Genomic DNA, 18,162 nt, shown 5'->3' on the forward strand with positions numbered 1-18,162 from the left:
GCAGCTAAGGAGGAAACCACGTCAGCTCAGTTTTCCAATTCCGGAACGCCGCGGAAGCCCCGCCCGGGGCGACGCGGGGCCTGCTGGGAGCTGTAGTGTGGCCCGCGCTGGCGCGCCGCGCCCGGGGCCCCGCCAGACTGCGTTTCCCGGCAGGCCGCGCGCGGAGGCTGCCGGCGGGACTGGAGTGCCGCGGTGGCTGTGAGAAAGTGACCCGTCGGCGTAGGTTCCCGTGTTAGCGATGGCTTCCTTCGTGACGGAGGTTTTGGCTCATTCGGGGAGCCTGGAGAAGGAGGACCTCGGCACCCGGATCAGCCGCTTGACCCGGAGGGTGGAGGAGATCAAGGTGAGTGAGGGCTGGCGCCTTCTGACCCGAAAGGGGCGCCGGGTGGATGTTTAGGGACTCTCTAGGAGCCGGAAAGACAGCAGGTGTCTCAGAAGTGGGGCCAACCGGGGAGGTCCGGGTGGGGGAGTTGCGTGGGAGGAGAGGCGTGTGGGCTGGGGAGAGCGCTCTGACTGGAGTCCAGGGGCGGCCCGGCGTGGAGGAGGACTGGGACTGCGGGAGGGAGGGGTGGTGTTTGGCGAGGGTCAGGGAGTGGTTAGGCTGGGGACGGGTGCACCCGGGGGAAGGAGCTGGGGAAAGACCAGCACAGCGGGAGGTGGAGCTGGAAGCGCTGAGAGGGAGCGTCTGAGATGTACAGAGGACCAGACCAGTCACCCATCTGTGAGTGTTCCATCTCCTCCACCCAGTCTTCCATTTGTGGGTGGAAATAATAGCTTTGGGAGGATTGCGTCGTCCTCCTCCCTGAAATTTCTTTTTGAACTCTGAATATGTTTTTAAAACTATTCTTCATCCCCAAGTACTTGAGGCCGTGCTGAAGGTTATGCCATTATTATACATGGACCTGCCGCTCCTGGCCACACAGTTTCATTTTGTACTGATATTACCTTGCCAGTATTGGCCCACATCTTCAGTGACTTTCATTAAAACTTTTATGTACCTGCTTAAGTCTAGACTAAGGGAACAAGTTCGGCACACACCACAAAGTCAAAAGATAGATCGCTTCTTAACGACTCTTGATCATACAAAAGTGGTTTCTGAAATTTTAAGTATACCTATCACTGACATTTCCATTACATGATTTTAGGGGTCTTCACCACTGTTTAATGTTATGGAAAGGGCCTATTTAAGCTGCCTTATGACACTCAAGACTCCTACCTTTCTAGACCTAAGCTACATTTCCTTTGACTAGTTTCCTTTATCATCTTAAATCTTAAACCAATTGAAATTAATTTTTATGGTCCATTCAGGTCCAATTTGTTTTTTCTACTTCCCAGATTTTGCTCATATTATTTACGTCTATCTTTCTGCCATTTTTCAATGTATTTCTACCCATTTTTCATTTTCCATCTCAAATTAATCTCCTGCATTAAAAATAACCTCATTTTATCCTAGAGGTGATTTTTCTCATTTGTTTTTCTGGAGGATTTTGTGACTATTACGTTTCAGTCATTTTTTTTTTTTTTTTTTGGTTACTGCAGTGTATAGAATCTTTCCTAGCAAAAAGGGATTTGTTAAAAGCATATTTATTTTTGTATTGTCCAAAGCATTAAATAATTCAATGCAGGGTAGATTGTTTATAAAGATAATCTCAATTAAAGGAGATAATGAAGCTCATTATTTTGGGTTTTGAGAGTAGGCCTTAAAATTTCATAGGCTAGAAGATAAAAATAGATTGAGGTATACATATAATTGATTTCATTTATCCATTTACTTTTCTATTAGATATCTGATTAAAATTGGTGGATACAGTCTGATATATTCAATATGAGAACTTCTGGCTTCACCTTTCTTTTTTCCAGCATTTGTACAATTTTTGGGCACTGTTGATGTTTGGTAATGTATGGGCCACTTAAAGGTGGGAGAAATGTGTTTTTAAAAGAAGCTCATTAGCTTGGAGGGAAGGTGAGTGCTGTGAGTTAACTGTTAAGAAAACTCCCACATGCAAGATGACTCTTAGAAAATGAGCTATATATTGTTAGCAGAGTTAGTTTCCTACTCAACTCACTGTTTATGATTTTTTTTAATATTATAGGGTGAGGTATGCAATATGATCAGCAAGAAGTACAGTGAATTTCTGCCTAGTATGCAGAGTGCACAGGACCTTGTTACCCAGGTGGATAAACTATCTGATGATATTGACCTGCTGAAATCCAGAATAGAGAGTGAGGTAAGAATAGTTTGTTTTTAGCAATTTTGGGGGGACCCTGGGGATTGAACTCAGGGATGCTTAACCACTGAGCCACATTCCCAGCTCTGTTTTGTTTTTTATTTATAGACAGAATCTCAGTGAGTTGCTTAGTGCCTCGCTGTTGCTGAGGGTAGCTGAGGCTAGTTTTAAGCGCGAGATTCTCCTGCCTCAGCTGCTGGTGAGGCTGGAGGAATCACAAGCATGAACCACTGTGCCTATGTTTTATCAATTTTTAAAAATTTTTGCAGTATTGGGGATTGAACTCTGGGCCTTGCACGTGCTAGGCAGGTGCTCTACCATTGAACCATATATCTCTACTTTCCTAGAATAGTTTTGTATTTTTTGGGTAGGTTTATAAGGAGGCAGTTCCGCTTCCTGATTTCTAAGACAACTTAGTTTCACACAACTTTTCTTCCTTCCTACCATCCCTCTCTTCTTGCCCCCTTCCTTTCTTCCATCCTTCCTTCCTGTACTGGGGATTGAACCCAGGTATGCTTTACTATTGAGTTACATAGCCAGCCCTTTTTATTGCTTATTTTGAGGAGGGGTCTCACTAAGTTGCTTAGGACCTCACTCAGTTGCTGAGGCTGGCCTTGAACTTGTGATCCTCCTATGTCAGCCTCCTGAGTCAGTAGGAATACAGGTGTGTGTCACATGCCTGGCTTTATACAGCTTTTCAAGACATCACTTTCCTTATTGGTAAATGGAAGTTAAACCAAATGATTATAGGCGAATTGAAACATTTTGTAAAATAATAAACTTTTTTTTTTTTTTGTACTGGGAGTTGAATACAGGTGTGCTTAACCACTAAGCCATATCCACAGCCCTATCTGTCATCTATTTATTTATTTATTTTTCAAGGGAGCCATCTTATTTTATTGATTCCCCCCGCCCCCCACCAATTTCTAAACTCTTCAGGTAATTGAGCTCTCGGGTTCATGGCTCTGGAACATGCTGTGAACATTGTATTAACTCCCATGATGAACCTGATTTTTAAAAAATTTTTTTTTTTTAGTTGTCATTGGACGTTTAATTTATTTACTTATGTGGTGCTGAGAATTGAACCCAGTGCCTCACACATGGTAGGTAAGCACTCTATCACTGAGCCACAACCCCAGCCCCAGTTAACCTGATTTTTACTATTTTGCTCTCGTTGAAATGTTACCCTCTGTACCCCTGTCCCCTGTTGCTAGTAATTCTCTTCTGTGGTTGAATTCTACTGTAGAGATGTTACGGTTTCAGACGTCTTAGTCCATAGACAGCCAGCTCCATACTTTTGGGCCCAAGGTGAGGTAGAACATCAAGGTAGAAGGGCACGGCAAAGGAAGGAAGCTCAGGACATGACAATCAGAAAGTAGAGAGAACTTATTTATTTTGAGACAGAGTCTCACAAATTGCTTTGGGCCTTGCTAAGTTGCTGAGGTTGGCCTCTAGCTTGTGGTCCCCTGCTTTAGTCTCCCAAGCTGCTGGGATTACAGGTGTGCGCCACCACAGCCAGCACATGCATCTTTTTTTTTTTTTTTTTTTTTTGTAGTTGTTGTAAATGGACAGAATGCCTTTATTTTTATTTGTTTATTTTTATGTGGTGCTGAGGATTGAACCCAGAGCCTCACGCATGTTAGGGAAGCCCTCTTCCCTGAGCTACAGCCCAGCCCCACATGTGTGTTTTATTTTTAATTTTTTTTTTTTTTTAAGAGGGGGGCGGTAGGGAGAGAAAATTTTAATATTTATTTTTTTAATTTTCGGCGGACACAACATCTTTGTTTGTATGTGGTGCTAAGGATCGAACCCGGGCCGCACGCATGCCAGGCGAGTGTGCTACTGCTTGAGCATCATCCCCAGCCCACATGTGTGTTTTAATGGCCAGCATTCTTTTAGATTTGTATCTGGCCTCAACACTTTGAAGCTTCAGCACAATCTTCCTTGTCTTTGGCTGTCTCTTGGAAAGTTGGTTTGGTTTGCCTACCATAGTCATTCTACTTGCTGCCATCAAGCTACTTTCCTTGAGCAAACAGGATCTGTGCCCTTCTTGTACAGTATCAATTTGTGGGCCTAGTGCTTAAAATAATTCTTATGTAGAGTCTGGCAGATTTTAGAAATGTTTACCATGTTTGCTGGGGTCCTGTCATCATTCTAGTAAGCAGGAGTAAATAAACAGGCCAATTTGGAAACAAATATTTGCTTTAACAACGAATTCCTCTATTATGTATGATTATAATGCATCAATAAAAATAATAATTATAAAACTTTTTAAAGTATACTTTTTAAAGTATTTATTTGCTCATATATTAGCTCACCAGGATTTTTTTCCCTGCAGTTTTCTTTTAGAAACAATAAGCATTATAGCTGGGTACAGTGTTGCACACCTGTAATCACATTAGCTCTGGAGGCTGAGGCAGAAGGACTGCAATTCAAAGCCAGCCTTAACAACTTAAGAGTTCCTAAGGAACTTAGCGAGACCCTGTCTCAAATAGAAATTAAAAAGGCTGGGAATGTGGCTTAGTGTTTAAGTGCCCCTGGGTTCAATCCCAGTACCTAAATAAATTAATAAGTAAAATACCATTTGGAAGAAAACATGCTGATACTAGATATTTAAACAAAATCTAACCTTAAGTGTCTCTATAAAATTATTTCTCAGGGATCTTGATACCAAAATCATGATGTTGAGGTATTTTCTAAGTCTTTACCATCAAGAAGAAACAGGACACTATTCCCTGTGTGATAGTTATTAAAGAACAAATGTTTTCTTCTAAAGTTCTATGTAGAACTTGACTCACAAATGAGAAAACTGTTGGTTACATAAAAAGTCTGTTAGAAGCCCTAACAATCACTCATGATCATTTAAATCATCCTAATTAGTGTTTTTAATAAAAATAAATCAGGGCACAGTGGCTGACACCCGTAATCCCCGTGACTCAGGAGGCCTAGTCAGGAGGATTGCAGTTTGAAGCTAACCTTTGCCACTTAGTGAGAACCTGTCTTAAAATAATATAAAAAAGTGGTAAAGCACCCCTGGATTCAATCACCAGCACTGCTCACCCCAGATCTGTTACTTTACAACCATGGCACATTTGAAAGAATATTCCCAGAGTGTATTTGTACTTCATTGATTATTTGTTCAGTGAGTCAGTAATGCAATGTTAGACCATGCTGTTAGAAGTGAAGTATCTTAGTCAGGCATGGTGGTGGACATCTGTAATCCCAGTGACGTGGAAGACTAAGGCAGTAAGATTACAAGTTTGAGGCTAGTCTCAGTATCTTAGATCTTGTCCCAAAAAGGGTTGAGGATGTAACTGCCCAGCAGTTCAACTGCCCCACTCAACCCCTAATACCAAAAAGAGAAAAAAGATGGAGTGACTAACAGAAGACATTAATGGGGGGCTCTGTGTACCTTTTGTGGGCAGATTATAGCTGGTGAAATGTGTTAATTTCTGATTGTTGTAGTTTGAAAGATGGTTGGTCTGGATGAAAAGGTTCTGAACACTACCATTGAATAACAATGAAAGAAGCAAGAAACTGAAGATAGTAAGCCTTAGGAAGAGACATTTTCAATATTTAAACTCCCATCATATGGGAAAAAGATACATATTTAGGGCTTAAGAAGGGGGAATTAAATTTAGTAAGTAAATGTTGCAAAGAAAAATTGTTCAGATATTTGGCATAATTATCAAGTACCTGCAAGATGTAAGATACTGTGATCATTGCTAATGAGATTGTTTTTATTTCAAAGATAAGTCTCAGATGTAGATGAGTAAAATAGTGTAATGCAGTAGTAAATAGGAGTAATCTAGTTAGAGGAGATGTAGCCAAGAATGGCTTCCCGCCTGAAATAGTCTCCAAACCAAGGCCTGAATATTAGGTGGTTAGGCCACAAGGGAAGGCATAAGGAATAACATTGCAGAGGTATGGAGGTAATGAAGAATTGTCACTTTTGAGGACTGCAAATATTCCATATGACTGATGTTTATGAACTGCATTGGAAGGGATGTGAGAAGAGATTAGAAAGGTAAGCAAGTACTTTGTATTAGGTTAGTAGTATGGATGGCATTGTCAAAGCCATGGAGGAATTTAAGAAGGGAATAACATTTGATTTGAATTTTAGGAGTCCCATTCAGCATGCAGTTTGAAGAAAGTACTTGAGGGAAATGAGATTGGGAAATGGGAAAGCAGAGTGTTAGATGCTGTTAAAATAATTCAGGAAAAATGGTTTGTTGATCTAAAGTCATTAGTAAGGGAGATGAGAAAAATGGACAAATCTTGGTAACGTTTAAGATTTAGGATCTTTGGGATATATTGATATGGCAAGTGAAAGCAAGGTTCAGGGGTTAAGAATAATTGGGGAACTAGCTCATTGATATACCATTCACTGAAATAGAGAATATAGAGAAAGAGTAGGTGTTTTGAAGATTTGGGATATTTAAATTTAAGGTACCTGAAGGATGTCCAGATGGACTTGCACAGTTAGTTTGTATTAAGATGAAGGCTAGAGTATTATAAAAAAATGAAAGAAAGAAAAAAAGACTTTGAAATGCAATGACTCAAGATACATTAAAAAAAATGATATTAGTTTAGCTTAGCAAACTTATTCTACAGCCTAAAGTCTGGCTACCCTAGTATAGTCTATGCCAACATAGATAATTTTTTATTTTATTTTGAGAGAGATTCTCTCTAGTTTGCTCAGGCTAAATTCAAACTTGTAATCAGCTTGCCTTAATCTCCTGAGCTTCTGGGGTTATAGGTGTGCAATATCGTCCCCAAGATTAAAAAAGAAAAAAAAAAAGAAATCTTTCTAATAGTTAAAACTCTTCAGTTACAGATATCACTTTGGCAACTGGGAATACCTTACTAGTAATTTAAGTGGATGAAATCTGCTGAAAGATAACTGTTTAAGAATAGAAAATCTCATGGGGAAGTTGTGTTGATAGGGTACTTTACCACTGAACTTTATCCTCACTATTTGTATTTTTTATTTTTGAGACAGAGTCTCACTGTGTTGGTTAGGACTTTGCTAAGTTGCTGAGGCTGATCTTGAACTTGCAGTCCTCCTGCCTCAGCCTCCCTAGTTGCTGGGATTATAGGCATGCACCACTGGGATCATGTGGGATGGGTATTCTTACACACGATAAAGGTTTGGACTAAGTGGACCTCTAAGTTCTCTTTCAATACCTTCTGTGATTTTACTGCAATTGAGACTAGTATTTAAATTTCAACATGAATTATATTGACCTACTAGCTTATTGATTAGCTGTAAAGGTTTTATTTCTTAGGTATGGTATAGCTTAAAAGTTTGTGTTTTAAGCTAGAGAGATTATTTTTATTTTTAAAAATAATTTGCTAATATTATTGATTACAAAATGACTTCTTCCTTGAATGACAGCTGCCACTAAAAGTACTTATTTTGTATGTATGAATTAGGTCCGTCGTGATCTTCATGTATCGACTGCTGAATTTTCAGACTTGAAACAACAGTTGGAAAGAGACTCAGTAGTCCTGAGTTTGCTTAAACAGCTACAAGAGGTTGGTAAACTCAGCTCAAATGTTAATGTTTTGATTGTGAGAAAGTAATTTTTTTCCAGTTCTCATTGTTCAGTGCATATTTCCTGACCAAAATTTTTTTTCGTATTTTATTTTATGGGTTCAGTTGGGATTGAACCTGGAAGTGCTTTACCACTGAGCTACATCCCTAGTTCTTTTTACTTTTGAGACAGGGTCTTACTAAGTTGCCACAGCCGCCCTCAATCTCATGATCCTCCTGTCTCAGTCTCCCAAGTCCCTGGGATTCTAGGCAAGCACCTTTGTGCCCTGCTTTTTTCATATTTTTAAAAAACAGACTTGAAATACTAGGGGGTATACAATAAAATACTTCATAACTTGGACTTCTCTTTTCAGTTTTCTACTGCTATTGAAGAATATAATTGTGCATTAACAGAGAAGAAATATGTCACTGCTGCTCAGCACCTGGAAGAGGTACTAAAAGCTTCCTGTAAAACATAACCAATTAGTGCTATCCTTGTTCTTAGTATATGTTGTGTTCTGTGTATTCTTTATTATTATACAAATATACTCTTAATTTCTCTGAGTCCAGGTGGAGTATTTAACAATGCTTCCATTTCACAACCAGGCACAGAAATGTTTGAAGTTATTAAAATCCAGAAAATGCTTTGATTTAAAAATATTGAAATCTCTCAGCATGGAGCTCACAATACAGAAACAGAACATACTTTATCACCTTGGAGAAGAGTGGCAGAAGTTGATTGTATGGAAGTTCCCATCATCAAAAGGTGCTTCTGACCTCAGGTGGACTGCTTTGCTTAATCTGCCAGAACCAGTTTGAACTCTGAATATATTCTGAATATTTTGTATTGGAAGATGAAGTTTCAGTTATTAGTCCCCCAAGTCTATGTTGAAACCCTATGATAAACAAGGAGTCCCTGAAGTGCCCTCAGTTTACTTTCCTTCCACCTTTCTTTCCCCTTCTGTAGGAAAGTGAGGATGGATGATTAGTGGTTAAGGTCTACATGGTAAGAGTGGGATGGAGAAGGAGGTAGTAGTTTGAGACCATGCGAAGTTTCTTATAGCCTCATAGAATGTACCTAATTCAACAGAACTAATCCCAGCAGTTGTCTTGGATGGAAAGCTTAAGGAAACCATTTAGCCATTCTCTCTTGCTGAGGAAAGAAGGCAGGAGGGGCAGAGCAAGAGGGACTATGGGTAGAAGATGGGTTTGGCTCAGTTCTTTTTCAGTTCTTGGGGGAAATATGAGTATTTTGAAGGAAGTAATTTTGGAAAACAATTTTGGATTCTGCTTACAAGTAGGCTGAAGAGAAGATGGCAGGTGTGTTGGGCTTTTTGTCACAATATTACAACTTGTTTGGCAGGTGTATCTTTTTTTAGTTGTAGATGGAAACAGTAACTTTGTTTTTATAATTTTTTTGTAGTTATAGATGGACAGCATACCTTTATTTTATTTATTTTTATGTGGTGCTGAGGATCAAACCCAGTGCCTCACATGTGTGAGCCAAGTGCTTTGCCCTTGAGCTACAATCCTAGCCCAATAACTTTGTTTTATTTATTTATTTTTATGTGGTGCTGAGGATCAAACCCATTGCTTCACAGGTGCAAGGCAAGTGCTTTGCCACTGAGCTACAACCCCAGCCCAGGCAGATATATCTCTTGTTAAAAAAAGCACACAGAAGCCAGGTGCAATGGCTCACACCTGTAATGCCAGTGGCTTGGGAGGCTGAGGCAGGAGGATCATGAGTTCAAAGCCAGCCACAGCAAAAGTGAAGTGCTAAGCAACTCAATGAGACCCTGTCTCTAAATAAAATACAAAATAGGACTGGGGATGTCATTCAGTGCTCAAGTGCCCCTGAGTTCAAGCCCTGGTACCAAAATAAAAGAACATAGAAAAGGAGGTCTATAGAACTAGGAACTCATTTTTTGTTCTTTGCTTTCAGTTTGTCATTCAGTATATATTTAGTAAGCATTTCTTTTAGGCAGTCATCTTTTACAATTAATTTGTTTCTCTGGACATACCAAAAAAACCATTTCCTGTTTTAAAGTGATGCCAGTGACATGCATGTCATAATTAATATTTGGTTGTATTAAAATATATTGTAATGAAACTGCATGCTTAGAAATCTCAGTGGAAGATAGGCTCTGAGGAGTAGAAAGGAGATCGTGTATTGCTCAAGCAGCTGATATTTTTTTCCCTTTATTCTTAGATACCAGCAGTTTAGAATCTTGCCTGCAAACAGAACTTCATTTGTGTACTGAACAATCCCAGAAAGAGGAGAAGACCCTTATGCCATCCATGAGTTCTGTCTTGTTGGCATTTTCTATCCTTGGAGAACTACACACTAAGCTTAAATCATTCGGTAAAGCATATGGTTTGTTTCATTCATATTAAAGGCACAGGAGGCCTAGTGTTAAAAAGGATGACAAGATTATAAAGTATATTCTGGAGAATATTTATGACAGTGTTTTGCCTCATGATTCATTAAAAGGCGAAAAAGGGCTTGTATCTTTTCTTTTTTCCTTTAGAAAAAACATAGTTTCTATTTACTTATTTTGTTTTTTAAAATCAGAAAATTTCAGTGGGAATACTTGTAGTGCACAAAGTCATAGTATATGTATTTTGGTTTTGAGAATGAACTATATAGATAATAGATTTTTTTTTTTTTGCATGTTTACTCTTTAGAAGTTTCCTCATGATTTTTGGTGAATATTCATATGATTTTTAGGTCAGATGCTGCTGAAGTATATCCTTAGGCCTTTGGCATCTTGCCCATCCCTTTATGCAGTGATAGAAAGCCAGCCTAATATAGTTATTGTTCGTTTCGAATCTCTCGTGACTGACTTGGAACATCCATCACCGTCCGAAGTTTTTGAAAAGATCCGACTCGTGCTAGAAGTGCTTCAGAAACAGCTTCTAGGTGTGTATCCCCAAAATAGTGCTTTTATACTTTGGAAAAACAAATATTGTTTTATAAAGTAAATATTATGTTATTTTAAAGTTGAAATGCCTGTAATGTGAATGAAGGGAGGATCAGAAGTAAGTGATGCCAAAGGAACAAATTACCTTCTTATTTCTTGCCTACTTTGCATTTCTTCCCTGCTCTATATTGACAAGTCTTGTCATCAGTGGTACCACCAAATTCTGTATTTGTAATTTAGTTAAATGCCAGGATCTAATTTTCTTACTGAACTTCTAGTAACATTACATTTTGAAAATCTATTTATATATAAGTTGGAAAATTTACATATACTTTATTTATCTATAATGTGATATCGGTAGCAAAACAAGTACATTGCCATTTTGTATTTTAGATTATTTGAGTGTTTGGCAAGCATTCCTTTTCTTTTAAGAAAATATTGAAGATAATAGTGCAATAAATCTTTCTAAATCTCTTGCAAACTTAACTAATGAGCATTAAAGAGTATAGGATCCATTATATTTTCTGTTTTCTGTTTCTTTCGACATTTCCTTAAACCAGGGATAACTTATAATCTTTGCATACTTATAAACTGAATGATTTTAACAGCTATATTTGTTACATGGTTCATATAGTCTGTTTCAGAATAAAACTTCCAACACAAATATTTATCATGCAGTGGAATGAAATAATAAGGAAATCATCAGTATCTTGTTTTTAAGATTCCAGTAAATCTGGATTTTTTTTTTCTAATCCAACATGGCACTGGAACACTGTTGTGATAGAAACTAATTTTTTCATGTCTAACTGAAATTTTTCTTTGACAAATGTGAAAGATTTAAAAAATATATGCCATAAGATTGATGTTGGCTGTGAATTGACAGCATTTCTCTGTATATTTGGAAGTCCTTTCAGACAAAGTATATCTATAAAGTATCATCTAAAGCTAAAGAAAAGTATTTGCATTTTTTCACAAATTGAATCAGTTGATCTTTGATATTGTTAGAAAGATCTTATGTTTTATGGGCAATATTTTATGCTGGCTTAATTAAAAATCTTTCATGCCAGGCATGGTGGCACACGCCTGAGGCAGGAGGATCACGAGTTCAAAGCCAGCCTCAACAAAAGTGAGGTTCTAAGCAACTCAGTGGGATCTGTCTCTAAATAAAATACAAAATGGGGCTGGGGATGTAGCCCAGTTGTCGAGTGCCCCCAACTTCAATCCCTGGTATTCCCCCCCCCAAAAAAAAATCTTAGGTTTTATTTGGAGGTGCTGGGGATTGAATCCAGGGCCTTGTGCATGTGAGACAAGCACTTTTATCAACTGAGCTATATCCCTAGCCCCTCTTTCACGTGTTTGAAAATATATTTTCCTCATGATTAATGAAGAAAACTTAAATAATAGTTTCTTTTGTCATTTCTTCATCTGAAAATTATTTTCATTTGGCATAAGAATCCAAGTCGTTTTGTAACTGGCCAAAGTTAAAAAGTTTAGATCTTGGTAAAAATCACATTTTTTTGTTGATCCTTATGATTTTAAATGACTAATTTTGCTGAAAATGTTCCTTAAGATTGTTCACTTTAAGCCAAGCATGAGGGTGTACAGCTCTAATCGTAGTGGGTTGGGGGCTGAGGCAAGAGGATCACAAGTTTAAGGCCAGCCTAAGCAACTTAGTGGAAAAGTAAAAAGGGCTGGGGCTGGAGCCTGGGATGTGGCTCAAGCGGTAGCGCACTCGCACGGATGTGGCTCAAGCGGTAGCGCACTCGTCTGGCATGCGTGCGACCCGGGTTCGATCCTCAGCACCACATACAAAGATGTTGTGTCCGCCGAAAACTAAAAAATAAATATTAAAAAATTCTCTCTCTCACACTCTCTCTTTAAAAAAAAAAAAAAAAAAAAAAGGGCTGGGGATGTAGCTGAGTGGTAAAGTGCTCCCAGGTTCAAGCCCCAGTACTAAAAAAAAAAAAAAAAAAAAAAAAAGGTTACAGACTATTCCATTACTACAAGGCTCCCTGTTCCATTTGAAAACTTGAATTTAAATTAATTAAAAGTTTTTTAAAAAAATTAGTTCCTCAGTAATATTAGCCATATTTCAAGTGCTCAGTAGCAAATTGTGACTGGTTATTAGTGTATTGGACAGTATAGGCCTAAACTTTAGATATAACAAAGTATTGAAGGTAATATGGTCATCTTCTAAGATTTTTATTTCTTTTTTTTTTTTTTTTTTTTTTTTTTAGTGAGAGAGAGAGGGAGAGAATTTTTAATATTTATTTTTTAGTTCTCGGCGGACACAACATCTTTGTTGGTATGTGTGCTGAGGATCGAACCCGGGCCGCACGCATGCCAGGTGAGCGCGCTACCGCTTGAGTCACATCCCCAGCCCCTAAGATTTTTATTTCTTAAGGTCTTTCTTGACAAGTCAGAACTAGATCCAAAATACCTGGTCCCATTTATTGTTCCTCTGCCTTTTGTACTGGCTCAACAGCCAATATTCTTAAGTATTATTTATTATTTTTCGGTTCTGGGGATTGGATTCAGGGGTACTTAACCACTGAGCCATATCCCCAGTCCTTTTTATTTTTCATTTTGAGACAGGGTCTTGCTAAGTTGCTTAGGGCCTCACTAAGTTGCTGAGGCTGGTCTCAAACTTGCAATCTTCCTGCCTCAGCCTCTTGAGTTGCTAGGATTGTAGATGTGCACCACCACACCTGGCAATTAATAGGATATTTTAAATATAACATTTTTAAAATGTGTTGGATAACACTACCATGAGATAATTATAGAGGAGGCATTGAAATATGTTTAGTAGACTAGATGTAACTTTAAAGTATTTGTTGATAATTTATTTAAGATAAACAGATCCTATGCAGAGATGAAAAAGTATGTTTATTCATTAGTAAAGTGGGATTTTACTCTAGTTTTAATTTTTGACTGCAGATCTTCTGTTTGTCATATAATCAGATCAGTAGCTTAAAAGTAGGTGATTACAATGTAGATGGCTTGTACCTTTTTAAAGAGTATAAGCAGTGATTTAGTACACAAAATTCAGTTGAGCAGTGAAAATAAAAATCATAATTGTATGTCATGTATTGTACAACATAGTTGAGATGGCATAGAGTTATCTGGACTGTTTTCTTTCCCATCATTTTAAAATGAAAGATTTCTGAAAACTAGGCAGCTTAAGAATATCTGAGGATTGTAAATGGTTTCTCATTTAAAACCTTTGTTTTTTGAATTTAGATTTGCCTCTTGACACTGACTTAGAAATTGAAAAACCATCTACGATCATATTGGCTGAGATGCTTGGTGATGTAATCTGGGAGGATTTGTCTGAGTGTCTCATCAAAAACTGCTTGGTTTATTCTATTCCAACAAATAGCAGCAAGCTACAGCAATATGAAGAGGTAAAGAGCAGAGATATTATAGAAGGTTTTGGGACACAATTGATTGCTGTTGGCTTTGTTTTTATTTTCAGATCTTTTGTTCTTTGGTTATATCTTGAAAAAAATTATAAATACAGAGTAGAAACAAATTTTCTGTAACTCCATTTCTTTTCTGACTTCTTGCCTCTTTGAGGAAGTATGTTTTCTTATTTAAATGTATTTTTAAAGTTTTTTTTAATACTTGTATCAATTATAGTAGGCTTTGTGTGACACTTGTTGGCTTGTTTTTAGTATTTCCCTGAATTAAAAAAGGTATATTTATTTTAAAGATTTTTGCACCTTTACCAGAGTCAAATTTCTGTTGAAGATATTCTTCCTAATAGATTTAAGACTGGAAAACTATATATTTTTAAACGTGGTGACTGATTGTTTGCTTTAAGGCCTAAATGACCATTTGGTTCTTACTTTTTCTGTGTGTTGGGTTTGAAATTTTAACATTGAAATGGAATATTTGTACAGTTGACTCTTTGTGTCTGTGGTTTCTGCATCCATGGATTCAACCAACTACAGATCGAAAATGTTTGGAAAAAATTTTGATTGCTACTGAATATGTACAAACTTTTCTTCTTGTTATTATTCCCTAAATACAGTATAGCAGTTATTTACATAGCATTTATATTGTATTGTTGTAAGTAATCTAGAGATGACTTAAAGTATACAGGAGGATGTGTGTGGGTTATATGCAAATACTGTTCCCTTTTTATATATGGGACTTTAATGTCAACAGAATTTAGTATCTGATAAGGGTCCTGGAACCAATCTCCCACACATACTGAGGGATGACTACATATAATTCTTTTCTTTTTCTTATGCTTTCTTCTTCCAGATCATACAATCCACTGAAGAATTTGAAAATGCCCTAAAGGAGATGAGATTTTTAAAAGGAGATACTACTGATTTGCTGAAATATGCTCGTAATATCAATTCTCATTTTGCTAACAAAAAGTGCCAGGATGTGATTGTGGCAGCTAGAAACCTAATGACATCTGAAATCCACAACACTGTGAAGGTACCAGGGTTGTACTACATTATATTTAGGAATCAGCTCATTTTTGAGACATGTGTGGTAATGTGGAAGAGAGTAAGTATGATAGTTGCTGGGCTTATGGAGGCAAATTATTAATCTTTTGAGTGTGAGTTTTATTCTCTTTAAAGTAGTTCTGATATCTACTTCTTCATCAGGAATTGTGAGGTCTAGAAAGATAATGCATTTGAAAGTGTTGTATAAACCGAAAAAGTCTACATAAATGTAATGGATTAGTTTTGTTGAAATTAGTAGATTAGTATTTCAGGGTTAAGTTCACAGCTTTGTGACATATATACTTAGACTTTATTATGTTCAGAGGTTGTATCCTCTTGTGAAAATGATGACTTTATCTCTTAAACTAATAGGGGGGACTAGTTTTGAAGATAAGAAGTAAAACAGTTAAAACATTAGAATAAGCCTGGTATGTGTGAGGTACTGCGTTCAATTCTCAGCACCACATATAAATAAGTAAATAAATAAATAAATAAAATAAAGGCCCATTAACAACTTAAAAAAAAACCGTATATATATAAAAATTAAAAATTTATATTTTTTATATAAATATAAAACATTAGGGTTTAAGTAATTAATTGCAAGGGCAGTGGACTAATTTATTTACATTAAGAGTAATTTATTCCTTTGGCCTTAGATACTTCTATGCATTTTTTGTTTGTTTTTATATAAAATATTATTTGTTAAATGCAAGTTATTACTTGATTTAAGACAGACTGAGGCAATTCCTTAATAAAAGATTCTCGGCCATTTTTCTGCTGAAGGGGACTGGGTTTGTTATTAATCCCTTCTTTGCCATGCTTCATTTTCTGGTACCCTGTTCTCATGTTTGTTTCAATGAACTATTTAATTAGCCATATGAAGTCCACAGATGTTAACACATTTTCAGGTAATTTTGTTATGAGAGCTGAAAACTATTCAGTGCTAGTAACTGTACTGTGGGTTTCTTTTAAAATAAATAGTACCTGATTATGTCATTCTTACCAAAATTCAGTAGCTTTCCATCTAATTTAGAAAAAGACCCACTTACTTTCCAGTGGCCTACAAGGCCTTATGTGATCCATGTCTTCTCTGACTCCATCGCTCTCTTTTTTTTTTTTTTTTTTTTGGTATGGGGTATTGAACTCAGGGGCACTCCACACTGAGCCACATCCCCAGCCCTTTTTTCCATTTTATTTAGAGACAGATTCTCACTGAGTTGCTTAGCACTGTGCTTTTGCTGGAGCTGTCTTTGAACTTGCTATCCTCCTGCCTCAGCTTCCCAAGGATTGCAGGTGTGTGCCACCACACCTGGTTAACTCCATCTGTTATGCATTTTTCTTTCACTGTTCCAGGCACTTGGATTCATAGGGATGCTTGAATGTGCCAGGTCTCTACTTGGTAGCAGAATTTTTGAATTTCCTGTTCCCTCTGCTTGTAACATTTTTATTGGAGATACCCACATGACTTTTCTGTTTTTTTGGGGGGGATAGCGGGGGTACCAGAGATTGAACTCAGGGGCACTTAACTTCTGAACCACATCCCCAGCTCTATTTTGTATTTTATTTAGAGACAGGGTCTCATGGCGTGGCATAGCGCCTACTGTTGCGGAGGCTGGCTTTGACTCTTGATCCTCCTGCTTCAGCCTCCTGAGCTGCTGGGATTACAGGAGTGTACCATCATTTCTGTCATGACTTTTCTATTAAAGTCCTTCCTGACCCCACTATTTTTTTTGGGGGGGAGCTACTGAGTATTAAACCCCAGGGCCTTGTGCATAATAGACAAGTGCTGTTCTACTGAGTTTTATTCCCAGCCCTTTTTGAGAAAGAGTCTCACTAAGTTGCCCAGAGATTCTTGAAGTTGTGATCTTCCTACCTAATCCTGAGTAGTTGGGATTGTAGACATGGACATGCATTAGCACACCCAGCTCTAACTCGTTTTTTAATAATTATCACTGCCACCTATTTCCTAAGCCCTTTTCTTGCTTTGTTTTTCTTCATGTTACATAACAGCCAGTATTTTGTATATTTATTATTTGTCCCTTTCTAAGAAGTATGTTTCATGAGAGACTTTCTTTTTTTTTTGTTTGTTTGTTTGTTTGTTTACTGCCATTATCTTCAGTGAAAGTTCCTGGCACATACCTCTGTGTACTAACTGCTAATCTATTCACTCAATATTTATTAAGTAAATTAGTATATCGCAGTAACCTCTATACAGCTTCTTGATGTAAGCAGTATTATTAATGAATTGCTCATTACTCTGTGACTCTAGTTTTGATGATCTTTGTTTCTTGAGATACTAGAGATTAAACCCAGGGGGTACTCTACTACTGAGCTGCATCCCAACTCTTTTTATTTATTTATTTAAAAAAATTTGAAAAACGGTATTAACTCTGTTGCCCAGGCTGACCTCAATCTTGTGATTCTCCTGCCTCAGCCTATGAATAACCTGGATTGTAGGTGTATCCCACCATGCCTGTCCTGGGCTTGATCTTTTAATCCTTTTGAACTTCTTTTTCCTCTTGTGTAATGTAATATAATTGAACTAGATAATCTCTGAGCCTCCTATTCAGTTTTTTTCTGCCATTCTAGGAAATTACATTTTCCCTTTGTACCTATGTACTAATATGTAGCTTCCTTTAGGCCAGGGCTGTCTAGTGAGATGTTTAGCAGCATCCCTGAATTATGTCTTCAATTGATTGGATGCTGGTATCTCAAGATGTTGCCAAAATTGTCCCTGGTTAACAACTACTGCTCCAGAATTCTGTCCTGGTTCTTGCTCTTGGCATTTAGACCCTGGAATGAAATCTAAATTTTCCAACTTTGAATTTTTTTTTTTTTTTTTTTTTTTTTGGTGATGCTGGGGATTGAACTTAGGGCCTTGTGCATGCGAGGCAAGCCTTCTACCAACTGAGCTATATCCCCAGCCCTAAATTTTCCAACTTTGAGAAGCTCTTTTTGGCTTTTCTAAAATAATTTCAGTTTACTTTTCATAGTCTTATGTATAAGTTCTAAAA

General features: G+C 37.5%; 1 protein-coding gene across 1 annotated transcript in view; it reads left to right on the forward strand.

The window, feature by feature from the left end:
- Positions 1 to 223: 223 nt before the first annotated feature.
- Positions 224 to 18,162, forward strand: part of LOC308642636 (centromere/kinetochore protein zw10 homolog) — a 33,647-nt gene continuing 15,708 nt past the window's right edge. Inside the window, exons 1-9 of the mRNA XM_081281763.1 lie at positions 224 to 343; positions 2,094 to 2,228; positions 7,665 to 7,766; positions 8,139 to 8,216; positions 8,371 to 8,530; positions 9,974 to 10,126; positions 10,493 to 10,684; positions 13,926 to 14,089; positions 14,955 to 15,137. Of these exons, the coding sequence (XP_081137889.1) occupies positions 239 to 343; positions 2,094 to 2,228; positions 7,665 to 7,766; positions 8,139 to 8,216; positions 8,371 to 8,530; positions 9,974 to 10,126; positions 10,493 to 10,684; positions 13,926 to 14,089; positions 14,955 to 15,137 (1,272 nt within the window). The 5' untranslated portion in view covers positions 224 to 238. The remainder of the gene's footprint in view (positions 344 to 2,093; positions 2,229 to 7,664; positions 7,767 to 8,138; positions 8,217 to 8,370; positions 8,531 to 9,973; positions 10,127 to 10,492; positions 10,685 to 13,925; positions 14,090 to 14,954; positions 15,138 to 18,162) is intronic.

Source organism: Spermophilus citellus, assembly GCF_964194105.1.
Source record: "Spermophilus citellus genome assembly, chromosome: 2".
Lineage (NCBI taxonomy): Eukaryota > Metazoa > Chordata > Mammalia > Rodentia > Sciuridae > Spermophilus > Spermophilus citellus.